Source organism: Galeopterus variegatus, unplaced genomic scaffold (genome assembly GCF_000696425.1).
Source record: "Galeopterus variegatus unplaced genomic scaffold, G_variegatus-3.0.2 Scaffold33, whole genome shotgun sequence".
Classification (NCBI taxonomy): domain Eukaryota; kingdom Metazoa; phylum Chordata; class Mammalia; order Dermoptera; family Cynocephalidae; genus Galeopterus; species Galeopterus variegatus.
In genome coordinates this window covers 539,110-559,549 of record NW_007726144.1, presented here as the reverse complement: position 1 = coordinate 559,549, position 20,440 = coordinate 539,110, and the positions used below count along the sequence as shown (strand labels likewise).

Below are 20,440 nucleotides of genomic sequence, written 5' to 3'. Positions count from 1 at the left end.
AAGCCTAGAGACGAGAGATTTCAGTGGGTTCATCCAACACTTTTTGACCCACAACTGTGTGCCAGGACCTGTCCCTTGGTACTGGGGATAAAAAGGTGAGTAACACACGAACCCTGACTTCGAGGAGCACTCAGTCTAGCCCGGGAAGATTGGGATCTTGAGTGGGACTGCAGGATATAGGGGGTGGAGCATGGAGAGAGATGCGAACTCCCGGAATGCATGCCAGGCTAAGGAGTTTGGACTTGCCTTGTGGGCATGAGGGCCTGTTGAGCAGGCGAGGGAAAGAAAATACTGCAAAGAAGTCAGCAAGAGGGGTTGCACATGGCCCTACCCCCACAAGCTGCCCCTAGGCTTCACTGAGCCACCCAAGAACTAAAACCTGAAAAGTTTTTCTCATCTTGCTTCCCCGTATCAGCATTTCCCTTCGGTTAGCGCCTCCTAGAAACTTCCAAACAGAAAAATTGCCATTTCACAGTAAGACCCTGTCGCAGTTACTCACTATGTCATGTCCCTTCATCCCTATAAATTTTTTTCCATAAAATTAATTTTACTTTAAAAATATGCTTTAAACGATGGATCTTGATATTGGAATTTTAGACGCGTAAAGAATGTGGGATGCTTCAAAGGCATTCCTCAGAGGCTGGATTCAACAGAGGAAGATTCTGTGAATGGGAGTCAGATCTGAGTCCTTCTCCCACTCTGTCACTAACGGTGTGACTTTGAACAAGTCACTTCTCATTATCAAGAGCACCCTTTCCGTGGTCTGTAAAATTACAGTATTGGACTAGTTCAATCATTTTTACAAACGAGTTTTATTGTAGTGTCTCAGGGTCCACTGAGAAAATTCCACTGACAAGGCTTCAATTTACACCATCCCCTTCCCATCTCTTCTACCCCTTCCATCTGATGTATTTGTATGTGTGTGTACAAAGAGAATTACTATATGGCCCAGTGAGCCCACTCCTAGGAATATACCCAAGATAACTGAAAACATGTCTACACAAAAACTTGTATACAAATGTTCATAGAAGCATTATTCATAATAGCTAAAAAATGGAAATAACCCAAGTGTTCATCAACTCATAAGTGGATAACCAAAACGTGGGAGATACACATAATGAAATATTATTCAGTCCTCAAAAGGAATGAAATACTGATATATGCCACAAGATGAATAAATCTTGAAAATATTATGTTAAGTGAAAGAAGTCAGACAAAAGGCCACATACAGTATGATTCTATTTATATGCAATGTCCGCAATAGGCAAATCTATTGGCACATAAAGTAGACTATTGGTTGCCAGGGGTTGTGGGGAATGGAGAATGGCTGCTAATGCGTACAGTTTCATTTTGGGGTCATGAAATGTAAAATTAGTGGTGATGGTTGCATAATCTTGTGAATATACTAAAAACCACTGAATTGTACAATTAAAAGGGTGGATTTTAAGGTATATGAATTATATCTCAAGAAAATCCATAGGCACACTAAAATAACAAAGGAAGAACATTTACATGTTATAAACACTAATCCCTAGACAGAAGGATTATGGGTAAGTGTTTCCCCTTTACACTGACAGATTTTTTGCTTGGCCAAACTTTAGTTAGGCTCCTGAACCTTTCTTAGGTCCGTGTATTTTTTTTTTTTTTTTAAAGATGACCGGTAAGGGGATCTTAACCCTCAACTTGGTGTTGTCAGCACCACACTCAGCCAGTGAGCGAACCGGCCATCCCTATATGGGATCCGAACCCGTGGCCTTGGTGTTATCAGCACCGCACTCTACCGAGTGAGCCACAGGCCGGCCCTCTTAGGTTCATGTATGCACTTTCTTGTCAAATCCAGTTTTAGCAAGGAACTCTACTAAATCAGTTTAGCAGAAACCCCCCATCCTTGATAATCTGCTTATAAATTTTTAAAATTAATTTTATTATCAATTAATAAAGAACAAATTTAACACAAAGATTAACATCCTTAATGAAAAAGAAACTCTTAAAAATGGATTAGAGAGGAGGTCCAGTCAAGACGGTGGAATAGACAGTCCCCAGCATCACTCTCTCCCACAAATCAACCAATTTATAGCTATAAAAATGTAACATCAGCCAAGCTGGGGCCACTGGAGCTCAGGGGAAGAGGAGGAGAGACCTATGGAGTTCATGGAGGCAGGAGAAACCACGATGAGAGAAAGAAAAAACTGCTTGGAGCATCTCGGGCTGTCACTGCTTTAAGGCGGGAGCTGCTGAGTGCACGGAGCAGGAGCTGGCAGAAGCCACAGCTGTGCCCTTCAGATGGAGTTACTTGGAGGCGGCAGGGGAGAAGAGGGCCTTGGCGGCCCCCAGGACAGCAAGACCACTAATAGGGTTCCCATGGACCCACGCAGGAGTGAGGAGCCGGAACAACTGAAAAAAGGGAGCCATTCAGAGACCGGTGCGTCATCGCAAGGGACCTGTGCAGGGCCTGTCCCATGGGAAATGTTTGGAGCTGGGTGCTGGGGGAGATGGGCCCACTGGGAGAACACTGGGACACAGCAAGGACAGTCAATCTGCCCCCCAATCAGCACAGGACCACTCAGAGGACACTGGTCGGGAATGCAGAACTGCAAGGGCTGCAGTTTGACGAAAAAACTCGGGCCCAGATCGGAGATTCTACACAACACAGATCCACCAGGTCTCTGGGGAGCTGGAAGTACCCATAAGGTCAACCATTAAACTCTGAGCTGCACAAAAAGCCTTCCCTAGGGAAACCACAGGAAAGCAGCAATTTAACTCAAGCACACAGCTCAAGTACTGGTTCCCCCAGGAAGTTCCCCCATTTTAGAAGTAAGCAAAGGACAAAAAATTAGTTCTAGCTCAGGCACACCACTAGTGCCTTGGGGCCTGCCAGGGAACATGAGGCATGGAGCCAGGACTGGACCCCCCTCCCACAACCAGGCACACCATGCCAGCACCTCAGGGCCTGCCCGGGGACCTCAGGCATGGATCTGGGGACCAGACCCCCCTCTCACAACCAGGCACACCACACCAGTGCCTTGGAGCCCACCAGGCGACCAGAGGCATGGAGCCAGGGACAGGATTCCCCTCCCACAACCAGGCACCCTGCACTAGCACCTTGGGACCCACCAGGAGACCCCAGGCATGGATCCAGGGGCCAGACACTCCCCACAACCAGGCACACTGCCAGCACCAAGGAGCATGCCAAAAACATCACCTCCATGTGGGTAGCCCACCACAGCCAACACAGTAACCATAGCTGATGCCACAACCTCCACACAGATGGTCTGCCAACCACTGGAGCGCATTTACACAAGGAGAGTCACCAGCAGAGATAAAGAAAAGAAGAGGATGTCTCTCTCCACAAAGTCCATTTCAGAGTGACAGAAGCATCTGCTCTATGATAATACTGGGGGACCTGATCACACCTCTCAGCATTGGACAGATCATCTCGGCAACAAATCAACTGAGTAACCATTATTCTTTCAGGAGAGAAGAAATCTAGGGTAATTAGAGGGGGGAGGATGAAGGGAAAGGGGGATGGGGAGAGATCGGACAAGGGGCATAAAGAATAATTACGATTTGTAACAATATACATGCTAGTAACATTGATTTGATCAACATATCTCAATGTTGAACCCCCAAAATATGTATAATAAATTTTGATTCAATAAAAATTAAAAAAAAAAGAATTAGAAAAATCTAAGCAGAAACTTAGTGAAGGACATGAGCAAATAAGTTACACACCCCATAGAAACACTCGTGTCTAATAAGTATACTCTAGAATGTTGTTGCAGGGGGAGAGGGGGAAGGGGGAAAGAGGGATGGGGCTAAAGCCTTCCTTCCCCATCTCAGGGCCCTGGGGGCTTTTGGTTCAGTGACTTTTGGTACCCACTAAGTGGTCGATCTGATTGTGGACAGTGGTGGGCAGGGCCGAGACCCAGCTCCAGCTGTCATCGTCAGGGCCCCCCGGGCAATAATCTGATCACCAGGGTCCTTATCTTCCTCCATCCCCCAGGTGATGTCTGGTTACCCTGGCCTGTCCTCAGCAAGAATCCTGTTAGAATCCATTTAGCCAGAACCCCCCTTACCCCTGATATTTCCTTTTAGTAATTTTCCATCCACTGACCCCCACCGTGCTCCTTGGCTATAAATTCCCACTTGCCCATGCTGTATTCTGGGTTGAGCCCAAGCTCTCTACCCCACTGTAAAATCTCATTGCAGTGGTCTCTATGCCTATCACGGTGGTCCTTAATAAAGTCTACCTTACCATGCTTTGACAAGTGTCATTGAATAATTCTTTTCTTTAACAATACCTTTTCCCTGTATTTGAAAATTTCTACAGTTAACATATTATTTCATCAGGAGAAATAATTTTAAAATAGCAAATGGATACAAATTATAGTTCCTCAGTGCTGAGGAAGGTGGAACAGAGGTGAAGTGCAATATGACTGGTAACCAGGAAAGACCTTCAGGAGAAAGTGGGTGTGGCCCCTCAAACTACCATCTCTTGGATGCCTTTCCAAATTTCTGGAAAAGAATTCAATCCTAAAAATTAAGGCATTGTGTTATTTTTCTATGGATTTAAATCTATGCATAATATTTAAAAACCATATCATAAGAACACATCCTCATGGTTCATAAACTGGTATGCTGTTTCTCTTTCTCCAGCTCTTCTTCTTCTTCTTCTTTTTTTTTTTCTGTCAATGAAACCTAAGACTGAGGGAAGAGACAATATCTTGTGGTTGCAAGTATGTGGGATTTTAAAAAGCCTGTATGTTTACCTAATAGAATGTTATTTACATTTCTTTCTATTGAGGAAAAAAAGGCATGCCTGTGTCTCACAGGATTTTTCTTAGACTCATATTATTTCTTAATCTTCAACGTAGGCAGATTCTAATTTTCCACTAACGATTTGATTTCATAATATAAAAATATTACAATCACTTATGTACAGTACTTTAGTTTTTGGGGGTTTTTTTGGTGGCTGGCTGGTAAGGGGATCTGAACTCTTGACCTTGGTGTTATCAGCATCCTGTGAGCTAACTGGCAATCCCAGTACTTTACTACTTAAAAATTATTTTCACACGGTGGTTTCCATTTTAAAATATCATTTTCACAAATATTACTATGTTTGGTTCTCACCATAGTCCCATATTGTATGTAATTGCCCTTATTTGTAGGAAAGTAACCTGTTAGGGGTCGAATGTGTCCCCCCAAAGTTCATGTGTTGGAAACTTGATCCCCATTGTAACAGTGTTAAGAGGGTGGAAAATGCAATTATGGTATTTGAAGGGTGGGGCCTTTATGAGGTGATTAAAACGTGAGGACTATGCTCTCATGAATGGGTTAATCCATTCATGGAGTAATGAGTTCTCATGGGTGTGTACTGGTGGCATTATAAGGAGAGCACATGAGAGAGCTCTTGCCATATTCTTACCATGTGATTGCCTGCATCACCGCAGGACCCTGTAGAGAGTTCTCATCCAGAAAGCCCTCACCAGATGTGTTCTCTGGATCTTGGACTTCCCAGCCTCCAAAACTGCAAGAAATAGATTTCATTTCTTTATACATTACCCAGTTTCAGGTATTCTGTTATAAGCGACAGAAAACAAACTAATACATAACTTGAGGGCCAGATAGGGCACAGAGAGAGGAAATGGAATATGACATAGTCTCAGGGCTATGACTGCTGTTCTCTGATACCATCTACTGTGGGTTAGCTTAATAAACATTCATTTCTCTTTGAAGCACCATTGCCATCTGCCCCCAGCTACCATTTTCTCTCCAATCTGGGCCAAGACCGGTCTCTGAGTCCTGTGTTTCTATTCCTGTAGTTCTAGTTTCTATCTTTCCCTGGCCTTACTATCTCCTTTGAAGGGGCTTGAAACCCCCAGTGTGTGTAAATGCTGGTCATGGTGTGGGTGAACAGATGGTGGTGAGGGAGGTAGGGCAAAACAGGCCCTCTGTTCTTTGCAGTGCTTGCTGCACTTCTAGAGTAGTCCTAGAGGACTGCAGGTTTCAAGGTAGTGGGCACACCCATTAGGGTTGCTTTTTATATTTTTTATATGAGATATTTCTAGATACATCAGTAAAAATGCTGTGGAAAAATTTCTGAAAAGAACAGTTATAAAAGACACCAACACCAGTGGGAGTAGAGGTGGGAAAGCAGATCATGATGGCAGGAAAAACACTAAGGAATCCTAACCTCATACTTCCTCTTGGCACAGCTGCCACAAATAAGAAAAACACGTTGAGAAATTGGGACTCCCTACCTCCTAACTAGCGCTTAGCTAAGCACAGGAAAAGCAAGGATCTGAAGGGCACTCTGAGTCTGAAGGACACTCCTAGCACTATGAGGATTCTGTTCCAGCATCTGCATCTCTGAACACCCCCCGTGGACATCTGGTGATCCCCGCATTGGTGCACAGGACTGGAGCTGGTTGCGGCGCCCAGAACTCTGCAGTGGCGGTAAGCGCTGGTGACACAGCCTTCTCGCCCCACCTGCTGGCTCTCTGCCGTACTGCATGTTACCATTTAAATTGTGGACTAAAAGCTGGCCGTTTGGCTCAACTGGTTAGAGCACGGTGTTGAAACACCAAGGTAAAAGGGTAAAACGGTTCTGATCCCCGTACCGGCCAAAAAGAAATAAAAAGGAAAAAAAAAAGTTGTAACCTAAAAAAACCATACACCTAGTATACAAATGTATACAAATGTCTTCAAAGATTGGAAGGTTAGACGACAAAATGTTAAAGGTTATTTTCTCTGTGTGGCAGGATTAGAGGGGATTTTCATTTTTTTTAATGCTTTTATGTTTGTTAAATTGTCCACAATTAAGTATATCATTGTATAAACAATAAAAAAGCAATAAAACTTGCCTTCCAATTAAAAAAATATTCAATAATTTATTCTAGCTTTTTCTTTTCTTCTCTGTGTGTGTGTCCGGAATATTCTGGCATTTTGATGGCTTTATTTTCACATTTAAATCTTTGAGCTTTCTGGGCTGGCCCGTGGCTCACTCGGGAGAGTGTGGTGCTGATAACACCAAGGCCACGGGTTCGGATCCCTATATAGGGATGGCTGGTTAGCTCACTTGGGAGAGCATGGTGCTGACAACACCAAGTCAAGGGTTAGGATCCCCCTACCGGTCATCTTTAAAAAAAAGAAAATAAATAAAATAAAATAAAATAAATAAATAAATAAATAAATAAATAAATAAATAAATAAATCTTTGAGCTTTCTGGATTTATTTTATTTAAGGAATGAGTTATGGATCTGTTTTTTGTTTTTTTGTTTTTTTCCAGATGGCTAGTTGTCCCAACTTCTAACTGTCCATCAATAGGCATCTCGTTAAATAAATTATGCTACAGCCATACACTAGACCACAATGGAGGCATGAAAAAGAATGAGAGAGCTCATGTCATGTGTTGATAGGACAGAGACTCACAACATATGAGTATTATTATTATTTTTTCCCAAATAATAACTTTATTGTCTTGATTGTGCAATTGATTGCCTAGGTATTACGACAAGTTAGTACCATAACAACACATGTAAAAAATTTAAAAAATATGTAAGAAGTCCACATGCTTCAAGTTTATCCTGAGTTCCAACTACACAGAAAACTAGATAGCACAGAGTAAAAAGTAAAAGTGCACTTAGGCAGGAGTTGTATTTTACTATGGCCCTTCTTCCTCTGCATCATTTATTTCCAAGAATACACATCACCAGTGTCCCCTTTAGTTACATTCTGCCATCTGAACATCAACTGCATGGTGTACATGTTCTATAAGCACTTGTCATTCCAGAGAGAAAGAACTGACTTAAACCTATGGCCTTGGGAATTAAAAACTAAAGAGAAGCTCAATGCACACACTTACTGGTGTCCCTACCTCGTGGGGTCTTTGGGAGAACTAAATGAGTAAATGCATTGCGGTGTTAGCGCTGCCTGTCACATGGTAAGCTGTTTATCTTTTTTTTGTTGTTTTGTTTTGTCCTTAATTTTTATTGAATCAAAATTGATTATACATATTTTGGGGGTTCAACATTGAGATATGTTGATCAAATCAATATTACTAGCATATATATTGTTACAAATCATAATTATTCTTTATGCCCCTTGTCCAATCCCTCCCGACATATGAGTATTATTACGTGAAAAATGCAAAGCAGGGAACAGTTTGTATGATATGATCACAATTAGGTTAGAACATATGTATGATGTATGTTTCTATTTATCTGCATTCTTGTAGATTCTTAAATACTTTCTGGACAGATACAGAAGGAGCTTAATGATGGTTTAATCCTGGGAAAGAGGAAAAGAAAGAAGGAAGGATTTTACTTTTCATTTTATCCTTTTGATAGTGATTGAGTTATTTTTCATTAGGTACATGTATTACTTTTGTTTTGTAATAAAGAAATAAAAATAATTAAGTGGAACATGACTTTTATGTGTTTGTGTGGTTTTTATAAGCTCTTACAAATCAAATGATCTCTTAAAATCAATCAGTATCTGTGGTTTTGATTGATTTTGTTCCCTTTGATATTTCTTCCCCATCCACCAATAATAATGCCTAGAATGTATTGAGTACTTTCTATGAGACAGACACTGTTCTAATTACTAATGTTACTATTGTTGCTGTTATTCTCATTTTTAGATGAAAACAATTAAGCAAACAGAAGGCAGGTAGGTTGTCTAATGTTATCCAATTAGTAGGTAGCAGGGCTGAGATTTATGCCCAGACACTCACATTCCAGAGCCTATGGAATTTAATCACTATGCCATACTGCTTTTTTGTTAAGTTTGCAGAAATTGGAAGAAAACTTCAAATTTGTTTGTTTATTCAGTAAATATTGCCTGAATGCCTAGTATATAGTCCAGGTGAGAAAGGGGTTAAATGCTTCTTGCTTTTGTTAAGGAAAGCTTCTTGGATAAAGCACAAATAGGTGCTCCTAAAGTCTCTTCAATGTTGCCAATGGGATTGAGAAGCTGTAAGTGGTGGCCCACTGGAGCAGCAGCCAGCAAAGGATGTCCTTAACTATAAGAAGGTACTGCAGAGGACACTTGCTGAGAATGGCCATTTCCTCTAGTGCCCATTGCTGGGGATACAGAGTGGTCCTACCCTCCCTGGAGCTCTTGCACTAGTTCTGCCAGTGGATCCGCTATTAAAGGGAAGCAGAGAGTGCTGGTGTGTTGCCTTTAATAAAGGGATGTTGAGAAGTAGAAAAACACAATTCTCAAAGTTATTTGTTAACTTGTGCTGAAGTTTTATTTAACACATTGATGAGGGAACCAATGAAAAGCTGCTTTGAAGAGCATCTGAGAAACAGGGATTTATATAGTCAATAAGAAAAGGATTGCTGAAATAAGATTGCTAATTTAGATATAAGACTGGTTAACTTCCTAGGATAATAAAATCAAAACATCTTTGTGGTTAGCTTCTCTATTGGGCAATAAAACCCTATCATTTTATCAACTTCTGCAAGTTAATCTCTAACCTTACAGGACTGTAAATGTCTACACCTTTGTCAGTTGTAGATGATTTACCAAATATACTGTGACAACAAAGTTACATTTTGTGGGAGAGTCAGATGAGTGTCAAGCAAGCTTATTAGAAAATGCTCTAGCATGATACCAAAAAAACAAACAAACAAAAAAACCAAAAAAAACCCCAAAACCAAAAACCCCACAAACAAGAAACCAAGCCATCCTCCCTCCCTTCCTCCTTTCCTTCTTTACTTCCTCCCTCCCTTCCCCCTTCCTCTTCCCCTCTACTACCGTTGCAGACTTTTGGGGGGTTTCTAAACTGGATACTACACTGGTGACCCTCACTGTATAGAAGGAGACTCCAGCCCCACTGGAGGCCCTGCCTGTTCTTAGAGGATGTGGCTAGGATGAGGATGAGTAGATCTAACAGGTCTCATCTCCTTCCCATCTTGTTCTCCTCCTCTCTAACCTTCTTCCAATTTGAACCATGTAGCAATGAACTTAACTCCCTCTGTAGAGGGCTGTTCCATTGCCTTTACACCAACTAGTCCTGTTGGGCAGGTATGGACCCATTTGATAATTAGAGAGACTGAAGCTCCTGGAGGTTTGTATAGAGTCTCATATGAAGTTAGCATCTGGCTAAAATAGGGTTATTGATTCGTGGTCCAGTGTTCCTCCCATTAGCTCATGTGGTCTCATGCCCCCTCCAGATTGGCACCCCTCACCCCAAGGACATGGACCCCATCTCCACCTTCTTTCTCACCCTTGACTCTATCCACAGTATACGTGAGGCCTCCTGAGTGGAAAATGTGTTTTTCCTTGAGGCTGATTCCCCTAGGCTCACCCCCCACATCATTTTGCAATACAGCCAGGGTCCAGCTGCACAAGAGGCCTGAGCCTGGGCCAGAAAGAAGAGAGTGACCTGGGAGTTCCCAGGGAGGAGGAGAAAGGTGAGAGACAGAAGAGGGAGGGGAATGAAGCTGCCACACATCATCTGCCAAGGACTCTGCTGCAGGGAGGCAGTGGAGGTGCTGGAAGTACCCGTGTGTGAGGTGCAGTTTATTGGAAGGAGAGGGAAGCCTTGTCAATCACACTGAGCCCTTCCCCATATTTCCACCTTAAGCGCCATCTTGCCAACCTTCCCAGTCATTCATGCAACAATCTTAATTGTAAACTGGTACCATGCTTGCCACCACCAGGGGTCAAGAAAATCGGTCAGCTGGATCTGCCTGGAGGGTGGAAGCTGGGTCTGGGGTGTTAGAGAAGTGCCAGAGCTCTATGCCTATACTAGATAATTTCTCCCCCCCTGGTCTGTAGGTAGCAGCAGTGGTAAAGGCCTCTCCTCAGAACATTCTAGAGCAGTGAAAAGATGCCCTCTCAAGCCCAAGCAGTCTTACCTCATTTCTATTTCATGTATCTTGGGGGAAAACTGAGTGAAAGTGACCTTAAGCAGACTAAACACAGTTTGACTCCTCATTACATACTTATTTCTGTTCCTTTTTCATTCTATCCTCAAAGGGTTCTTTTTGTATCTATCAAACAGTTCCAGGCCTTCCTCTCTGCCCAGCTCATTACGGATTTACCAGAGACTTCAAACCACAGTTTAGAGGTGATCTAGGGGGCCGGCCCGTGGCTCACTCGGGAGAGTGCGGTGCTGATAACACCAAGGCCCCAGGTTCGGATCCCGTATAGGGATGGCCGGTTAGCTCACTGGCTGAGCGTGGTGCTGACAACACCAAGTCAAGGGTTAAGATCCCCTTACCAGTCATCTTTTATTAAAAAAAAAAAATAGAGGTGATCTAGGGAGAAAGGAGCAGTAACAAGTAAGCCTGGAAATGCGGGCAGTGACCCAGGCTGTGGAGCTGTTTATACTCACCCCCTGCCTCTGTGGGGAGGCTGTTTGTTTGAGTTGGGAGGAAGCCAATCAGATGTGTTGGATCAGGGTGTCCTGTCCCGAGGAGACAGGGGGCTATTTGTCTTCTCACATAAGAGAGACAGTCCTGGGAGGAGGAGGAAAGGGTTTAGGAATAGAGATGGAATGCACAGGGAAAAGATAGTTAATCAGATCCCTAAGAAGTATAGTTGGGGTGGGCTCCCTGTTGTTAGGTATGACCCACGTGAAAAACTGGAGCTCCTCTGCCTTGGAGAGCCAAGGAGAGGAGCAGAAGAGGGATTAGTGGAAAGGGCAGAAAGTTCTAGGCTTGACTCAACAACTGTATTGGGTGTGACTTTGGGCAACTCACTTTCCTCTCTGTCTTCTCTTCCTCTGGTAAATGAGGAAGCTCGATGTCCTGAGGTCCCCTCTTAGTTCTGAAAGTGCATGGTTCTAATAATGCAAAGATACTGGTGTGGGGTTGCTCAGCAAAGAGAAAAGAAGGCTAAGAAGCTATTTAAAGCTCTAAATGGTTGTTTATGGGGCAGGTGGGGGGGGGATCCCTTTGCATTGATAGCAAACAAAAAAGAATTGGGTTTATTCTGGATTGTTGGAGATGTTCTATATCTTGATCTGAAGGAGTGGGGGGTTAGTTACATGGTGTGTAATCAGGTAAAAATTCATTGAGTTGTACACTTAAGATCTGTGCACCTTTTTGTATGTAAATTATATCTCAGTAGAAAGGTTTTAAAAATGGACTTAAACTCCAGCAGGAATTTAGGCAAGTTCCCAACATGACAGACTTTAGAGAAAGTGAATTTCCACCCAGGGAGATTAAGGATCCCCTTCTCTTGAGAACTTTAAACTAAGAAGATCATCTATCTGTGCTGAAGGAGGAGGTGGTAAACTAGGGAACAAATAAGATGACCCCTCTTTTGGAGAGCCTTTCAAAGTCCCCCATCCTCAAAAATTCCTGTGTTCCTTCCCAGGGACAGAAAAACCTTCCTTACTGTCTAACTTCCATTTCTCCAATTGCAGTACTAGCCACTCCCTCTGCCCTCCATGGAGCCCAGCCAGTCCCCTGACCTCAGACAAAATATCTTTAGAACCATGTAGTTTGGAGTATTGAGAGGGACCCTATTTCAGCCTTCTCACCATCTGTTCTCTCCCCCTCACCACATTCTCTTCTTCTTTGGGATGTCAATTCCTGTTCTGAGCCCACCCCCCACCCAGGCCCTTTTTCCGGTGGTATGTGCCAGCTGGTCCTGCATCCCACATCCCCAGCTGTTGACATTTCACTGCCATTACCCACAGGATAAAGAAAGGGGCCCTGTTATTCAACAATAGGGGAAAAGACAGAGACAATGGGAAATTGTGCTTCCGATGGGGTGGGGACAGAGAAGGAAAGGACAGACAGGGGGACTGGACAGAAGAGGTCAAGTTTCTTGAAGCAGCTGGAAGTCCTGGAAGTCTGGTTCCCACCTTGAAAGTCTCTTCCCAAAGGCAATGCGCACCCAGGCACTGGAAGGCAGAGGTGAGAACTTTGCTGGGGGGAGGGGAGGTATGGGGTGCTGCTTAGATGAAGCCCATGTGCAAATGCAAAGGCAGCTGGAACTTGACAGCTATGGATCTTTGAGCCCTATTCGGAGTGCATCCCCATCCACCCAACACCCTCATACCCACCAATCCATCCATCCCTCTCTGGTCCAAGAGCATCTGGAAGCAACAAGGCACCCAATTTCCACACTCTTCTAGGTCGCCTCACTGTCCTGGGTTGCCTCCTTTACGCCATCCCCCGTCATGGGTTCCCCCTCATCCCAAGCCCAGCATCTTCCTTGTCCCAGGACAGTGAGCTCCACAGAGGTAGTCACAGGGCTGGACACCTGTGACAGCCTGGCTTAGTGGACCAATGGGTGGGGAGGAGTTCTTGGCACCTTGGCTTCTTCTTTGAGCACAGGGCAGAAGGCTTTCCTCAAAGGTGCAAAAGGAGCAACCGTGTTGATTAGGTGCTCAAGTCCTGGGACTTTAAGGGGCTTGGACCTCCCAGGAGCCTGGGCAACACCTTCATCCAGGACCTCTTCCTCAAGCAGGACAAAAAGCTGCTAAGCGTTGCTCCCCCTGTCTCTGTGAAGAGACCACCTTCTAACAGGTAGGCGATGGAGCTGCTGGGCACTCTCTCATTTTCTGTAAGGGGTATGAAGATGACGTGTGTGCGCCTGTCTGAAATACAGAAATATGGATCAGTGATTAAGAGCTTAAGCCTCATTCCCAGATCTGGATTCAAATCCCAGCAAACCCCTCCTCTTACTAGCTGTGTCCCCTCATTCAAGTTTCCTAAAATGTGTGCACCTTTGTTTCAGCATGTTTAAAATGGGATTTTTGATAATTCCTACGTCACAGGATTACTAGGAGGAGTATATGTAAAAGTACACATGTAAAGTGCTTAGAGCACTGTCAGGCACATTCAGCCTTAGACATGTGAATGCTAGCCATCATTACTGTTGGTCCCAGAATCACTCTCAGTTCCCATGACCGCCTGCATTTATCAGATTCTTCTGTACAGGAGAGGTGGTTCTCTCCCTCATGTCCCTTTCCCAGATACTTTCACTTTTAACCATGGGAAGTTCTTTCTGTGTCCAACCCCTGTTTCTCCTACTGCAAGCTGGTCTTGGGCTTTCATTTTCAGGAAAATGGAGCTCAGCTCTTCAGATTTCTAACTACTCTTCAAGGTGTTTCCTTCCTCTCCCCATGCCCCATCGCTTCTTCCCTAACAAGAAGTCCTTAATGTTAGCTCATTCATTAAAATTCTCACACACATTTATTTAGCACCTACTGTGTGCCAAAAACTATACTGGGAACTGGAGATAATAGCTAACACATACATAGCACTTATTACATCAGGTACTATTTTAAGCATTTTGTATATATTAATTCATCTAATCCTCACAGTTGCTTAGTGAGGTAGGTGTGCTATTATTATCTATATTTTACTGATGAGGACACTGAGGTAGAGAGAGGTTAAGTAACTTGTTAAAGTCATGCAGTTAGGAAGTGAAGGAGACAAATTTGGAAAATGGGTAAAACCAGGCCAAGGGGTTTTCAGTCCAATTAAAAAAAAATAGGACAAGGTGATAATAAGATACAGTAAAGAAGGGGAGAAAATCAACTACCAAAATAGACAATTGCATTTGAAATAGTTTTAAAAATACCTTCATAATTTTATGCTTTTAACTTTATAATTTCTAGAAAACCTCTTTGATATAGTATATATATATATATGCATATAAATTACTTTCAAATTCACACAGTTTAGGTGCTAATAAAAGTACTTCTAAAGAAAAAAAAAAAGTCCCTGGTCTAGTCCCATAGACCACAGTGCACCACAGTGTGGCAAACTAGGGTACGAGGAAAGGTTTCCCAGAGAAGGTGAGGTCCCGATTGATGCCCATGAAAAGGAGATGAGTGCAAACTTGCACTGTTTTGGAAACTGCCAGAAGTCCAGCACATCTGGAGCACAGCGGGGAGGGCAGGGGTCGTGGGGGCGATGTCTGAGGTGCAGGGAGAGGCTGGGTTATAGCGAGCTTCCAAAGCTGTGGCTCGGAGATTGCCCTTTATCCTCAGGGCAACGGGGAGTCACAGGTTCGAGCAGGAGAATGACATGATCATATTTACTCTGGCTTCAGGATGTAGGATGTATGTTGGGAGAGGGTAGAGACTGGAGCTGGCAATCCAGATGGCAAGCTCGGGAAGTAGCGCGTGTAAGGAGAGGGGATACTAAATAAGTCAGGACCTGCTGACTGAGGGGATGTGAGAGAGGAAGGATGGGGCAGGGGAAGAGGGTGGGTGGGAGAGTAGTCGTTACTACCTTCCTCCTCCCCATTACCTTCCTTTTGTCACCAGCCCTTTTCTGTCCCCATGGCTTCCAGCTGAACGGTCCCCTATGGGAGATCATCCCAACCCTACTCTTCCCCCATCCCTTTCCCTCACTCCTAAGGAATGCCACCCCTTGTGCCCTGCAGACAGTGCTGGGCTGATTCCCCATCATGCCAGGCCAGTTCACTCTCCCCACATTCTGCCGCTTCCTTCTCCCTTGGGCCTTCACCATCTGCCTCATAGCCCTGGGAGACCCAGGTAAGACCCCAGCCCAGCCCAGGATCTGGGGAACCCTGAGGGAGAGGCTCAAGAGGTGGGGAAAGTGAAAAGGGCAGTTGTTCAAGGTACTCAGAGAGTGAGAATCGTTGCTGCATGGGCAGTGGAGGAGAGGGTTGGCGGAGCCTGGGGAAAGCATTTGGGGTACAGGGTCTGGATGGGCACTTGGGGCAGTGAAGATCAAGGGGCTGCTGCCACTGTGGCCCCCTCTGCTCAGCACCCCACCCGGGCCCCCACTACCTCCTGCCCCCCATCCACGAGGTCATTCACTCTCGTCGTGGGGCCACGGCCACGCTGCCCTGCGTCCTGGGCGCCTCGCCTCCCAGCTACAAGGTGCGCTGGAGCAAGGTGGAGCCCGGGGAGCTCCGGGAAACGCCGATTCTGGTCACTAACGGACTGCACGCCCGGGGCTACGGGCCACTGGGAGGGCGTGCCAGGATGCGGAGGGGGCATCGGCTAGACGCCTCCCTGGTCATCGTGGGCGTGCGCCTGGAGGACGAGGGCCGGTACCGCTGCGAGCTCATCAATGGCATAGAGGACGAGAGCGTAGCGCTGACCCTGAGCCTGGAGGGTGAGGCCCTGCCGCTCCCGCCCCGCTCCTCTCTAGCTAGAGTCGGGACGCCTTGCTTCGGGTCTCCCAGGGCTCCTTCCGAGCACCTCCCCCGCCCCCTCCCGGGGTCCCCCCAGGCTCCTCTGCTAGGCTGCGCTGCCTTTCCTCTCCCCCCGGCCCTGGCCGGGTCTGCTGGCCCTCTCCAGGCTCTCCGCCACCCCCCAGGTGTGGTGTTTCCGTACCAACCCAGCCGAGGCCGGTACCAATTCAATTACTACGAGGCGAAGCAGGCGTGCGAGGAGCAGGACGGACGCCTGGCCACTTACTCCCAGCTGTACCAGGGTGAGCGGCGGAACACCAGCACCGCCCAAGCCCCCTCCCGGCTGTCACTGGCGCGCCAACGAGGAAAGCGGGCGAGCTCTCATCCCCGACCCCCTCCGTCTCCCGCCAGCATGGACCGAGGGTCTGGACTGGTGTAACGCGGGCTGGCTGCTCGAGGGCTCCGTGCGCTACCCAGTGCTCACGGCGCGCGCTCCGTGCGGCGGCCCAGGTCGGCCCGGGATCCGCAGCTACGGGCCCCGCGACAGGAAGCGCGACCGCTACGACGCCTTCTGCTTCACTTCGGCGTTGGCAGGTCAGGGGCGGGGTCTGAAGAATGGGGGCGGGGGAAAGTGGAACCCAAGGCGTGAGATCAGGGGCGGGTCTCCTCGTCTTTGCAAACCACCGTCCCCTGCATCAGCCGGCGCAGGCTCCAGCCCACCTCTGGAAACCCCCCCTGCACCCCACTGCCTCGATGCTCCCGCTCCTCCTGTCCCGACACCCTGCCCGCCGACTCCGCTGCCTGAGAGTCGGAATCCCCGCAGCGTCCCGCCCCGCTCTGTTCTCTGCCTGTTGGTGACCCGCTCCGGTCCCCAGGCCACGTGTTCTTCGTGCCGGGGCGGCTGACGCTGTCTGAAGCCCACGCGGCGTGCCGGCGGCGCGGGGCCGTGGTGGCCAAGGTCGGGCATCTCTACGCTGCTTGGAAGTTCTCGGGGCTGGACCAGTGCGACGGCGGCTGGCTGGAGGACGGCAGCGTGCGCTTCCCCATCACCACGCCGCGGCCACGCTGCGGGGGACTCCCTGATCCCGGGGTGCGCAGCTTCGGCTTCCCCAGACCTCAGCAGGCGACCTACGGGACCTACTGCTACGCAGAGAAATAGGGGCCCCCCACTCCCCCTTCCGCGCGCGCCAAAGCTTGGGAGTGGATGCAGGGATCTCTCGCCTCCCTTTCCTGCGAGCCTCCCCTCCCATCAGACGAGGAGCGGCCCCTCCAGACCTGCCTTCCCAGCCGGGAGCTGCGGGCCACGGACCCCGGCTGGCCCGGCGTCGGGGAGGGGAGGTGGTTGCGCCCCCGGCGGCGGGGTGCAGATACGACCTCCGGACCCACCGATTGCAGACTCGGGGAGGTTAGCGTGCTCCCAGCAGAGGAGGCAGACACCGCTAGGGGGCGGGAAGGGTTCCCGGGGCATTAACTGACCTCTGTGTACAGCAATAAAATAACTTGGGGACCTTCTGTGTTGAGCCGAGCTATAAGCGCTGCGCGCCATGGGGGTATGTGTGTGTGAGGGGGCTGACCCTGGACCCAGAAGGCCGACTGCGCGCCTAAGAAGACGAGGGGCTACTGCCACTACCGGGTGAGCCAGCGGAAGAATGGGCACCAATAGGCAGAAGGAGAGAGTCGGGGACAAAGTGGGCGGCCAGGCCGAGAGCTGAAGGGGAGCACCCAAGCTGTTGTTGCGCCCGGCGCCATGCGGGGGCGCCGCACACTCACTAAGAGTACTTCAAGTTCAGAAGCGCTCCATCCCTTCAGGCCCACCCTCTGGGCCCCACAGAACAAATGTAACATGGACCCAAACATTTTTCAACAAGAGTTTGCGTCCCGCCGGTCTCCCAGAAGTTTTTTTTGCGGGGAATACTATAGGAAAGCAATACTGTTGTTACAATTGAAGGGAAATTTACCCTGAGAAAGGAGGCAAACACCGAACACCATGGCCACCAAGGCAAAAGGGCGGACTGGACCAAGTTAACATCCTTAACATATGGCTAAAGAAAACATGCTAGTAATTCAAGAGACAAACTCTAATGCTAGTAATGCATCTTTCTTTTATGTATACAGTTATGTGCCACATAACTACGTTTCCGTCAAGGATGGACCACATATATGATGGTGGTCCCATACGATTATAATGGCTATACCATGTAGCCAAGGTGTGCCGAGGCCATACGTCTTGGTTTGTGTAAGTACAATCTATGATGTTCACACAACAATGAAATCACCTAACGACCAACTTCTCAGAACGTGTCTGCATTGTGGGCCGGCCTGGTGGCGCACTGGAGAGTGCGCCACTTGGGAGTGCTGTGGCGCTCCCGCCGAGGGTTCGGATCCCATGTGGTGACCGGTTCCCGCTCACTGGCTGAGCGCGGTGCGGGCACAACACCGAGGGTTGCGATCCCGTTACTGGTCAGTAAAAAAAAAAAAAAGACAAAAAGGAAAAAAAAAAAATAAAAAAAGAACGTGTCTTCATTGTTAAGTGACTCATGACGTTATATATACACTCATATATATATGTATTTCAAGCAATCTAACTATACCACAAAAAGCCTAGACTAGAGAATAGTAACGAGTGGGGCAAAAGGTATGAACATTCTAATGGTGCTTGGTACATGTTGTAAAATTGCTTTCCAAGAGAGTTCCTGCTATAATTGCTAAAGAAAATTCATCTCATGGGACATTATATGAGTCAGAAAATGATAGAATGAACAGCATCATCTATAACCATCATACAGCAGATAAAATGTTTGTGCCATTTCCTAATATGTGGTTTTCTCATCATGATAAATAATAATGTCTGTCTCCTTGGTTCATTGTGAGAATTGATTCAGATATTGCATTACTGGGTAATACATGCCTGGTACACATTAGAGGCACTCAATAAGTGGTATCTATAATAATTATTATAACAGTAGCATAGCAACAACAGTAATGATTATTACTCAGGTTCTTTCCAGGCAGCCTGTAGAATTGGTTACTATATGGCACTGTGTTAGTCAGAATCCGCTAGATTATATGCTGTGATAACAAACAACTCACAAATTTCTGTGGCTTAAAACAACAAAGGAGTATTTCTCACTCAGGCTACATGTGCATCATGGTCTACAGAGGGCTCTTCTCATTTTAGTCATTCAAGGACCCAGGTTATCAAACAGCAACTGTCTCAAATGCTATTAGTCACCATGCCAGAAGGAAAAAAATAAAAAGAGCTCTACACAGGCAATTAAGAACTCTTGCCCAGAAGTGACACCTGTCCTTTGTTTCACGACTCATTTTCCAGAACTAATCAATAGCCCCACCCAACCATGAGGGGGTAGGAAAGAGCAATACTACTTTGGCCTAGAAGTAGGAGAACTGAACAGCACCAGCACCATTGTCTACCACAAACGACAAGGAGCATGGTCTAGATTCTGGGACATATTGGTAGTCATGCATCTTCCCCTCGTCTGGGTTTTCTGAGTTCTGGCCTATGATGAAGTCAGAGACCCAGAAAGGCAAGATCCTGGGCCCCAGCAGCTCAGCTGGCAGAAAGATGGCTTCTCTTCATTATAATGCCTTCAGCCTTGTGCGAGAGACCATATGAGAAATGACCATCAGTTTCCATTTGCTGTAAAACTCCATTTCCTCACCCATAAAAAAGCAATACCACTAATTCTTACAACTACTCTGCATGTTGTTATTACCATTACATTTCTTTTTTTTTTTTTTAAAAGATGACCGGTAAGGGGATCTCAACCCTTGGCTTGGTGCTGTCAGCACCACGCTCAGCCAGTGAGCAAACCGGCCATCCCTATATAGGATCCGAACCCGTGGCCTTGGTGTTATCATCACCGCACTCTACCGAGTGAGCCACGGGCCGGCCCTACCATTACATTTCTTTATTACAGAGAACTTTAATACACACAAAAAATAAAAAGAATAGTCTGATGAACCACTCCATCATCCAGCTTAACCGTTATCAAAATTCTGCCCTTTTTGTTTCATGAGTCCCCCCACTTGTGTTTGTTTTGCTGGAGTAACTAAAAGTAAATCCCTGGGCCGGCCGGGTGGTGCACTGGAGAGTGCGCTGCTTGGGAGTGCGGTGGCACTCCCGCCGAGGGTTCGGATCCCATGTGGAGACCGGTTCCTGCTCACTGGCTAAGCGCGGTGCAGGCACAACACCGAGGGTTGCGATCCCGTTGCCGGTCCCTGGTACGGGCACGACACCAAGGGTTGCAATCCCGTTACCGGTCAGTAAAAAAGACAAAAAGGAAAAAAAAAAAAAAAAAAAAAAAAAAAGTAAATCCCAGATATCCTATCATTTCA

The 20,440-nt window shown here is 46.6% G+C and overlaps 1 protein-coding gene across 1 annotated transcript; it reads left to right on the top strand.

Moving 5' to 3' along the window:
• Positions 1-12,040: 12,040 nt before the first annotated feature.
• Positions 12,041-17,596, top strand: HAPLN2 (hyaluronan and proteoglycan link protein 2). Its single transcript, XM_008570468.1, has 7 exons — positions 12,041-12,879; positions 13,352-13,494; positions 15,365-15,476; positions 15,712-16,065; positions 16,270-16,386; positions 16,496-16,678; positions 16,960-17,596. Exons 3-7 carry the CDS (start codon positions 15,389-15,391, stop codon positions 17,241-17,243), a joined length of 1,026 nt encoding a protein of 341 aa, XP_008568690.1. The 5' UTR covers positions 12,041-12,879; positions 13,352-13,494; positions 15,365-15,388; the 3' UTR covers positions 17,244-17,596.
• The last annotated feature ends 2,844 nt before the right edge of the window (positions 17,597-20,440 follow it).

What these genes read in the sequence shown, in the direction of transcription:
- HAPLN2 (XM_008570468.1), top strand. Translation starts at nt 15,389, where the DNA reads ATGCCAGGCCAGTTCACTCTCCCCACATTCTGCCGCTTCCTTCTCCCT. An exon ending in CATAGCCCTGGGAGACCCAG is followed by an intron (nt 15,477 to 15,711) that starts GTAAGACCCCAG and finishes CCCTCTGCTCAG; the next exon opens with CACCCCACCCGGGCCCCCAC. An exon ending in TTACTCCCAGCTGTACCAGG is followed by an intron (nt 16,387 to 16,495) that starts GTGAGCGGCGGA and finishes GTCTCCCGCCAG; the next exon opens with CATGGACCGAGGGTCTGGAC.